Source organism: Triticum urartu, chromosome 2A, assembly GCF_056163025.1.
Source record: "Triticum urartu cultivar PI428250 chromosome 2A, HENAU_Tu73, whole genome shotgun sequence".
NCBI lineage: Eukaryota > Viridiplantae > Streptophyta > Magnoliopsida > Poales > Poaceae > Triticum > Triticum urartu.
In genome coordinates, this window is record NC_141874.1 from 36,740,882 (window position 1) to 36,751,162 (window position 10,281).

Sequence of the window (10,281 nt, forward strand, 5' to 3'; positions counted from 1 at the left end):
GACAAGGAAAGTACTAGCATACATTGAGCAAATTAAGCCATCTTCGCCTCCCCTCCCACATTAGCCATGGCTGCTCAACCAATAGTAGCTCCATCGATGATAAGCGACCCAGAGAGTTCAACAATACAAGAAGAATATGTCCTCCCACCCAAGGATTTCGTAGCCGCACTTCCAGTAAGAGAGGGGTGGTCTGAACCACTCGTCCAATACAACAACTACTGGTTCAGACCCAGGCTCCTCGAGCGAATCCTTCTGGTGAAGCAGGACTTCGTGCCCCGTGCTGACGACATCATCCTCGCCACGCAGCCCAAATGCGGCACCACCTGGATCAAAGCCCTTGCCTTCACCATCACCAACCGATCCTGCTATGGGTTCGGCGACCACCCGCTCCTCACACGCCACCCACAGCATGTCGTGCCATTCATCGAGATCCCGGCCGCCGGCCTGATCCACACCGACATCCATACACTTTCGTCTCCGAGGCTTCTCGCCACGCATGTGCCCATGTCGTTGCTCCCACCGGACACGAGATCGGTCGGCTGCCGGGTCGTGTACCTGTGTCGGGACCCCAAAGATGCCCTCGTGTCAAGGCTGCACTTCGAGAACAAGGCGTTCCAGGGCACCAACCTGTCCATGGACAGTGCTTTCAGCATGTTCTGCGAGGGCTTCTCGCCCTATGGCCCCTTCTGGGACCACTGCCTCGGGTACTGGAGGGAGAGTGTAACAAGGCCCGACAGCGTTCTTTTCTTGAAGTATGAGGAGATCAAGTCCGATCCGGTGAACACCGTGAGGAAGCTGGCGAAGTTCCTCGGCGTCCCGCTGACTGAGGAGGAGGAGAGGTCCGGCGTTGCTCAGGAGGTGGTGAGGCTGTGCAGCTTTGAGGCACTTACCAACCTGCAAGTCAATCAGGTCGGCCGCGTACGCCTCGGTGATAACATTTTCATGAGTAACTCTGTGTTTTACAGAAAAGGAGAAGTTGGGGACTGGGCAAACCACATGAGCCACGAGATGGGGGACAAGTTGGACCGCATCGTCCAACAAAAGCTTGAAGGATCTGGGCTTGTGTTTTGAGTCGTTGTTGTCTGTTCCCTTCTCCTTTCCTCACCTTGTACGCCGTATTGCACATTCCAATAAGAGGAGTTTGTTTCTTTTAAATCTATGTACATTGTGGTTTAATTAACGAAAATGTACATGGCAAATCGAACGATTTTCATGGCAATTTATAGGATGTCAAAGTTAGTTTGCAAGCACGTCAATTTCCTAACAAAAAATAATCTAAACTGGATTTGCCATGCTCATCAACAAACAGATCACATCTTGATGTTGTGTGTAAAGCAATCAGATCACATTTCGATGTTGTGTGCGAAATGAAAAACTAGCGGTACCGGTTTCTACCGGGTACCCCAAAGGCACCGGATACATCCTGCGATTCGTGCATACAAATCATTCTTGTACCGTAGTCAAATCAACAGTTGCCAATTGATTTTCTGTTGTGTGTATTCGCGCACAATAGATACGGTGGAGCCCACACCCGTACTTAACTCATTGTGTCCATCTTTCACCCCCTACCTCTCAGTATTGTTTGAGGAACTACCGGATTGGGCTGGTCTGCCGTGCCGCACCGCGCCACCGCCACCGTTGTTCCACAAGTGCGCTCCCGGGTGGAACTGGAGCGGACCTCGAAGATTCAGCGTCTCAGTTCGCAATCTGGAAGAAAGTCCAAACACCTTAGTATATGTTGACGGTTTTGATTTGTTAGATGGCGGTACTCAGATTGCAAATACTACATGAGTCTCATCAATCAGTGCAGTTCTTACGGGCCCTGGTCGTTGCAATTTCACGGTTGTCAACATATAAGAAATCCTTGGAGTATCGTGAGCATACGACAGATCTTGATTCGAGCGCAGCATGTTGTTGTTTACGGGTTGTCTAGTTTAGAATTCCTATTATCTCTGTTGGAGGGGCATTTATGATTTGATGATTTTCTACATTTTGTATTAGTTAGAGGAAATTTTGTGTTTTTGTCATTTAAGGACTATGGGGATTTTACATATGTTTTTTTACTCATGGTTTGATTGGCAGATTAACTGATTACCCTGGTAAACATGAAAGAAAACCTATCTGAAAATGAGCTCTGCGCACGTAGATCGCCTAGATTTACAAAAAGACGTAAAATGGATATAGCTGACACCGCTTGCATCGCGCCGAACCAACTGCCACCACGTATCGGACCTAGCACTGCTCGCCCAACCGTGCCGCCAACCGGGAGCACCACCTGATGCCGGCTAGCCCCTCGGTGGCCTTTGGTGGCGGTGGGGGAGAAAGGAAGGAGAGGAGGAGGTAGGCGCCGGCATGCTATGGTTCCTCCCGTCTCCTTGCGGTGACGACGCAGCAGGGAGGGATGGGATTTTTTTTCGGTTTCCTTTCTTGGCTTTCTCATGTTTTCCTCTTTATAACAAGACATTAGTTAACTAATGAAATTGAAGAGTGAGCTTTCTTTATAAAAAAGAAACACGGGAATGAATCGTACTCGGATGAATAATTAGGCGGTAAATGGGCTAAACTGTGATTTGTTGTGATATTTTTGTTGTTTTATATAATATATATGTGTGATTCCCAAAAAATATGGAAGATTCAGATTGATTGTCATAGCTGACAACATATATTACTCGAGTCCATAAAAAACATATATTACTCGTGGATATGTTTTAGGTGGGAATGGAGCTTAATGGGCCATCCACCATCCTTTGCATGCCTCTCGTGCACGCACGCAGTCCTCCTGTCGGTGTCTCGTGCGGGCAGGAAAAAGCCATGTGAGTGCGACGTCCATCACATGCATTCAGAAAATGTAAGCAATCATGCAGCCTTCTCTCTGGATAGAAAATGTGTGCATATATAAAATAAAATGAGGTAGTACGCTCCATCACCGCACCAACCGGCTGCTGCAGAAAATGTAAACAATATGTGGCCTATATAGCCAGCCTCAACATCCCCTCCTGCAAGGAAAGTAGCCATCCTCACCTCCCCTCCCACCTCAGCCATGGCTGCTCAACCAGTAGTAGGTCCACTGATGATGAGTGATCCAGAGAGTGCTACTACCGAGAGTTCAACAACACAAGAAGAAGATGTCCTACCCAAAAATTTGGTAGCCACACTTCCAGCTAGAGAAGGGTGGTCTGAACCGCTCGTTCAATACCACAACTACTGGTTCAGACCGGGGCACCTCGAGCGGATCCTGCTCGTGAAGCAGGCCTTCGTGCCCCGCGCCGACGACATCATCCTCGCCACGCAGCCCAAATGCGGCACCACCTGGCTCAAAGCCCTCGCCTTCACCATAACCAACCGATCCCGCTACGGCTTCATCGACCACCCGCTCCTCACACACCACCCTCAGCATCTCGTGCCGTTCATCCAGATCCCTGGTGCCGGCACGGGCCACACTGACATCGACCCCTTTGGGTTCCCGAGGCTTCTCGCCACGCACACGCCCATGTCGTTGCTCCCGCCAGGCATGAGATCACTTGGTTGCCGAGTCGTGTACCTGTGCCGGGACCCCAAGGACGCTCTTGTCTCAAGGCTGCACTTCGAGAACAAGGCGTTTCCGGGCACCGACCTATCCATGGACAGATGTTTCAGCATGTTCTGCAAGGGGTTCTCGCCTTATGGCCCCTTCTGGGATCACTGCCTCGAGTACTGGAGGGAGAGCATGGCAAGGCCGGACAGCGTCCTCTTCCTTAAGTACGAAGAGATCAAGTCTGATCCAACGCAGGTTGTGAGGAAGCTGGCGAAATTCCTCGGCGTCCCACTGACCGAGGAGGAGGAGAGGTCCGGTGTTGCTCAGGAGGTGGTGAGGCTGTGCAGCTTTGAGGCACTTACCAGCTTGCAAGTCAATCAGGTCGGCCGCGTTCATTTCAGTGATAACATTGTCATGAGTAACTCTGTGTTTTACAGAAAAGGAGAAGTAGGGGACTGGGTAAACCACATGAGCCAGGAGATGGGGGAGGAGTTGGACCGCATCGTCCAACACAAGCTTGAGGGATCTGGGCTTGTGTTTTGAGTTGCTATTATCTGTTCGCTTCTCCTCTCCTCACCATGTACATTGCATTGCACATTTCAATAAGAGGATTTTCTTCCTTTGAAGTCTATGCCCATTTTGATTTAATTGATGTTGGACATTTCAGTAAGAGGAGATTGTTTCTTTTAAGTCTACTATGTCAATTGTGGTTTAATTAACGAAAATGCTAAAATCTGATGTGTGAATTTTAGCCATGGCAAATCGAATGATTTTCATGGTAATTTATAGGATGGAAAATTTATTTGCAGGCACCTGAATTTTGTACAAAAAATTAAACCGAGGTGGATTTGTCATGGTCACCAACTAAACTTGTCTTCCTCGATGAACATAACTAGCAAGAAAGGGATTTGTCATGGCCACCAACTAAATCATGGTAGTACGTTCCATCACCGCACCAACCGGCTGATGAAGAAAATGTATTCAATATGTTGCCTTCACAGCTAGCCTAAACATGCCCTTCCTACAAGGTAAGTAAGTACTCCCTCAGTTTACTTATACAAGGCTACTATGAAAAATACACTTTGCGTCTATATAAGGCCACCAACAATAATCAAGACAAAGTTAATGATATTTTCCCGAACTAGCAAACTATTTAATACTTACATGCATGCAATCATAATTGCACTCCAATCAGCTTCCTATCCCTTCCTTGCATGTATGCGGTGTATTAACGGTCCCACTAAACAAAAAGAAAAGCAGGTTTACAAGACAAGACATTTAATTTTACATTGGTACCTGTAATATGAGTTTGTGGCTTTGTATATAAAAATGGAGAGAGTAGCATACATTAGGCAAATTAAGCCATCTTCGTCTCCCCTCCCACCTCAGCCATGGCTGTTCAACTAGTAGTAGCTCCATTGATGATGAGTAATCCTGAAAGTGCTACTACCGAGAGTTCGACAAACACAAGAAGATGTCTTACCCAAAGATCTCGTAGCCACACCTCTAGCAAGAAAGGGGTGGTCTGAACCACTCGTTCAATATAATGTTTTAAATAGCGGGCTATGGCATATAGCGGCGACCTTTAAAAACAGATATAGCTGGGCTATAGCGGCAAATTGTACATGAAATCATTTAGCGCCAACATGTTCAAACAGCTATAGCGGGGCTATAGCCGGTTATTTAAAACTATGGTTCAATACCACAACTACTGGTTCAGACCGTGGCACCTCGAGCGGATCCTGCTGGTGAAGCAGTCCTTCGTGTCCCGTGCCGATGACATCATCCTTGCCACGCAGCCCAAATGCGGCACCACCTGGCTCAAAGCCCTTGCTTTCACCGTAACCAACCGATCCCGCTACGGCTTCAGCGACCACCCGCTCCTCACACACCACCCTCAGCATCTCGTGCCGTTCATCCAGATCCCTTGTGCCGGCATGGGCCACATCAACATCGACTCCTTTGGGTTCCCGAGGCTTCTCGCCACGCACACGCCCATGTCGTTGCTCCCGCCAGGCATGAGATCACTCGGTTGCCGAGTCGTGTACCTGTGCCGGGACCCCAAGGACGCTCTCGTGTAAAGGCTGCACTTCGAGAATAAGGGGTTTCCGGGCACCGGCCTATCCATGGACAGATCTTTCAGCATGTTCTGCGAGGGGTTCTCGCCTTGTGGCCCCTTCTGGAATCACTGCCTCGAGTACTGGAGGGAGAGCATGGCAAGGCCGGACAGTGTCCTCTTCTTGAAATACGAAGAGATCAAGTCTGCTCCAGCGCAGGTTGTGAGGAAGCTGGCGAAATTCCTCGGTATCCCGCTGACCGAGGAGGAGGAGAGATCCGGTGTTGCTCAGGAGGTGGTGAGGCTGTGCAGCTTTGAGGCACTTACCAGCCTACAAGTCAATCAGGTCGGCGACGTTCATCTCGGTCATAACATTGTCATGAGTAACTCTGTGTTTTACAGAAAAGGAGAAGTAGGGGACTGGGTAAACCACATGAGCCAGGAGATGGGGGAGGAGTTGGACTGCATCGTCCAACACAAGCTTGAGGGATCTGGGCTTGTGTTTTGAGTTGTTATTATCTGTTTGCTTCTCCTCTCCTCACCATGTACGTTGCATTGCACATTTCAATAAGAGGAGTTTGTTCCTTTGAAGTCTATGTCCATTTTGATTTAATTGATGTTGGACATTTCAGTAAGAGGAGCTTGTTTCTTTCAAGTCTACTATGTCAATTGTGGTTTAATTAACGAAAATGCTGAAATCTGATGTGTGAATTTTAGCCATGGCAAATCGAACGATTTTCATGGTAATTTATAGGATGGCAAATTTATTTGCAAGCACCTGAATTTTGTACAAAAAGTTAGACCGAGCTGGATTTTTCATGGTCACCAACTAAACTTGTCTTCCTCGATGAACATAACTTGTCATTAAAAACGTTTATGGATATCCGAAGCGACAACCATGGCGGGGCTTGCAGTGACGCGCCGCAGCATGGCCAAGATGCGGCTACCGGTGCCAGGAATGCCTACATCGGGATCCCCTTCCCCATAGATCAAGCAAGTCAGGCGGCTCCTAGATTGGTGACGGCCGCAACGGCGCTCATGGATGGGAAAGGAGGCAGCAATGTTCCTCCCCTTCTCTCGGTCTGGTGCAGTGTTGTGGGAGACGACGAGGTATGTGGCGACTCCGCCTCCCATGGCGGCGACAATATAGAAGTTGCAGGTCTAGTGCTTGCCTAGGGGTGGGGAAGCACATTTTTTCTATTGTAGATTCTGCACAGGCGGCAAGGAGAGGGACCGGTTGCTCCGTGCTCCTTCGAACCTACTGCTAGTGTGATACCATGGAGGTTCTCTCGCCCCTCTAGCCTCTCTTCTCTTTCTTTATGTGATGTGTTACGACAGATCCTAATCAATCTTTCCTCCCTCAAGAGGAAATCGACACCCGTGGGCACCACTGCCGTCAGCACCAAAGCGTCGAGCTTTTGCTTTGCAGCTCACCATGTCACCATGAAGCATCCAGGACAACTGCAAAGAACAAAAGTCTCCAGATTCAGATCTAGGCGCCGCCACTTCAAATGCCGGAGAGTGAGCCCAAGCCACCCACCGGTACAACCCTCGCCACGCAGATGACCAAGACCACAGCCACAGTCACCACAACCGACATGGAGCCCGGAAAATTGGTATATATGTCTGTGTGTGTTTCCCAAAAAATATATGGAAGATTCAGCTTGATTGTCATAGCGGACAACATATATTACTCGTATCCATACAAAAATATAACTCGTGGATATGTTTTAGGTGGGAATGGAGCATTGGAGTTGCATGAGGCCATCAAACATCTCGTGCACGCACGCAGTCCTGTCGGTGTCTCGTGCGGCCAGGAAAAGGCCATGTGAGTGCCACGTTCATCGCATGCATACAGAAAATGTAAGCAATCATGCAGCCTTCACTTTGGATAGAAAATGTGTATATACGTATAAAATAAAATCATGGTAGTACGTTCCATCACTGCATCAACCGGCTGATGAAGAAAATGTATTCAATATGTTGCCTTCACAGCTAGCCTAAACATGTCCTTCCTACAAGGTAAGTAAGTACTAGCATACATTGGGCAAATTAAGCCATCTTCACCTCCCCTCGCACCTCAGCCATGGCTGCTCAACCAGTAGTAGCTCCATTGATGATGAGTAATCCCGAGAGTGCTACTACCGAGAGTTCAACAAACACAAGAAAATGTTTTACCCAAAGATCTCGTAGCCACACCTCGAGCAAGAGAGGGGTGGTCAGAACCACTCGTTCAATACAATGTTTTAAATAGTAGGCTATGGCATATAGCGGCCACCAATGCGAATTATAAAATGGGGCCCTAAAATTGAAAAATGATGTGTGTTATAGCCTCATAAATGGCGAAGGAAAACCACTCATAAAAATAGTGGTGGACAACAAATGTTTTTTTAGTGTGCCAAAATTTATAGCATTGATTTTTAAAAATATATATGCTCACAAAAAAGGTAATATAAAATGTAATAAACAGAAGTAGGTATAATTTTCTCATACAAACATATAACAAAACTAATGTATGAATATTGATGTCAAGAGATACTGCTTACTCTATTATTCACGACCATCATTTTGTAGAGGAAAAGTCGCTGCTATAAATTTATCAAAATTATGGAAGTATTATTTTTTTGCAGGAAGCAACCTGTTAAAGAAAAATGAATCAATTTGTCTGCCCCCTTTTCCAAAAGAATTGTCTGCCCATTTTGTTATTCATCTTCTATCGAACATAAAAGTCATGTACTCATGTACACAAAGGAAACACATACGCGCATCCGCAAAAAAAAAAGGAAAAACATACGCGAATGCACGGTACATCTCGTACCTTTTGGCGACGTTTTCAGATGCATCCAATCACCTCTATCGCAGTTTTCTGTTTTTTTTTTCAGTAGAACCCACTATCAGTGTTAATTCCACTCAAAGTCTCCCTACGATCCTGGGCCAGCGCCACATCTTAATCTCCATCAACGTAATGGACTAAAGGCCCAAGGCCCATCTCACTAGAGAATAACGATTCGGTTGCTTTCCCCCGCAAAAAAAAACGATTCGGTTGCTTTCTTCTTGCCGGAGACGAGCTGCAGACCTTCCCAGCAGCTCTAATGACGGCTCCTCTACAGATCAGATATATTTTAGAAATACGAATATAGGATCTGGGGGCCTCTATTTTTTGGGGGCCCTGTGCGGTCGCACAGCTCGCACATGCTTATGGACGGCGTTGGCGGTCACCCTTAAAAACAGCTATAGCTGGGCTATAGCGGCAAATTGTACATAAAATCATTTAGCGGCAACATGCTCAAACAGCTATAGCGGGACTAAAGCCGGCTATTTAAAACTATGGTTCAACACCACAACTACTGGTTCAGACCTTGGCATCTCGAGCGGATCCTGCTGGTGAAGCAGTCCTTTGTGCCCCGTGCCCGATGACATCATCCTCGCCATGCAGCCCAAATGCGGCACCACCTGGATCAAAGCCCTCGCGTTCACCATCACCAACCGATCCCGCTATGGGTTCAGCAACCACCCGCTCCTCACACACCATCCTCAGCATCTCATGCCGTTCATCCAGATCCCTGGTGCCGTCATGAGCCACACGGACATTCACCACCTTGCGTCTCCGAGGCTTCTCGCCACGCACACGCCCATATTGTTGCTCTCGCCAGGCATGAGATCACTCGGTTGCCGAGTCGTGTACCTGTGCCGGGACCCCAAGGACGCTCTCGTGTCAAGGCTGCACTTCAAGAACAAGGCGTTTCCGGGCACCGACCTATCCATGGACGGATCTTTCAGCATGTTCTACGAGGGGTTCTCGCCTTATGGCCCCTTCTGGGATCACTGCCTAGAGTACTGGAGGGAGAGTGTGGCAAGGCCGGACAGCGTCCTATTCTTGAAGTACGAAGAGATCATGTCCGATCTGGAGCAGGTCCCGCCGACCGAAGAGGAGGAGAGCTCCGGCGTTGCTCAGGAGGTGGTGAGGCTGTGCAGCTTTGAAACGCTCACCAGCTTGCAGGTGAACCAGGTCGGTGGTGTTCGTCACGGTGATAGCGCTTCCATAGGTAGTTCGGCGTATTACAGAAAAGGGGAAGTGGGGGACTGGGCAAACCACATGAGCCACGAGATGGCGGACAAGTTGGACCGCATTGTCCAACAACAGCTTGATGGTTCTGGGCTTGTGTTTTAAGTTGTTCTTATCTGTTCCCTTCTCCTTTCCTCACCATGTACGTCATGTTGCACAAAGAGGAGTATGTTTCTTTTAAGTCTATGTTCATTCTGATTTAATGTTGCAAATTTCAGTAGGAGTTTGTTTAAAGTTTACTATATACATTGCGGTTTAAAAAGGAAAATACTAAAAATCTGACGTGTGATTATTAGACATTGAAATTGAACGATTTTCATGGCGATTTAGAGGATGGCACTAGTAGAAAAGGGGGGCTTTGGTCCAGGCCGGGTAACCCCATTAGTCCCGGTTCAGTCCAGAACCGGGACCAATGGGTGCATTAGTCCCGATTTGTGCGGCTAAGGCATTAGTCTCGGTTCACCTGGGCCCTTTAGTCCCGGTTCATGCCACGAACCGGGACTAAAGGGTGCGATGCCCATTAGCCCCGGTTGGTGGCACCAACCGGGACTAAAGGTCTAACCTTTAGTACCGGTTGGTGCCACCAACCGGGACTGATGGCCTTTGAGGCATTACTACCGGTTCATGGCACGAACCGGTACTAAA

At 48.1% G+C, this 10,281-nt stretch overlaps 1 protein-coding gene and 3 pseudogenes across 2 annotated transcripts; all 4 read left to right on the forward strand.

Annotated features, from left to right (window-relative positions):
• The first annotated feature begins 36 nt into the window (after positions 1 to 36).
• Positions 37 to 1,118, forward strand: LOC125534816 (cytosolic sulfotransferase 16-like). Its single transcript, XM_087542886.1, has one exon. The coding sequence runs from the start codon at positions 67 to 69 to the stop codon at positions 1,069 to 1,071; it is 1,005 nt and encodes a 334-aa protein (XP_087399012.1). The 5' UTR covers positions 37 to 66; the 3' UTR covers positions 1,072 to 1,118.
• A 1,873-nt stretch (positions 1,119 to 2,991) lies between these two features.
• LOC147983340 (cytosolic sulfotransferase 5 pseudogene) lies at positions 2,992 to 4,140 on the forward strand (annotated as a pseudogene).
• A 386-nt stretch (positions 4,141 to 4,526) lies between these two features.
• Positions 4,527 to 6,138, forward strand: LOC147983341 (cytosolic sulfotransferase 18 pseudogene; annotated as a pseudogene).
• A 314-nt stretch (positions 6,139 to 6,452) lies between these two features.
• LOC125528403 (cytosolic sulfotransferase 16-like) lies at positions 6,453 to 9,741 on the forward strand (annotated as a pseudogene). The gene is made up of 3 exons (XR_015615630.1): positions 6,453 to 7,186; positions 7,305 to 7,811; positions 8,911 to 9,741. The product of XR_015615630.1 is annotated as a cytosolic sulfotransferase 16-like (transcript).
• The last annotated feature ends 540 nt before the right edge of the window (positions 9,742 to 10,281 follow it).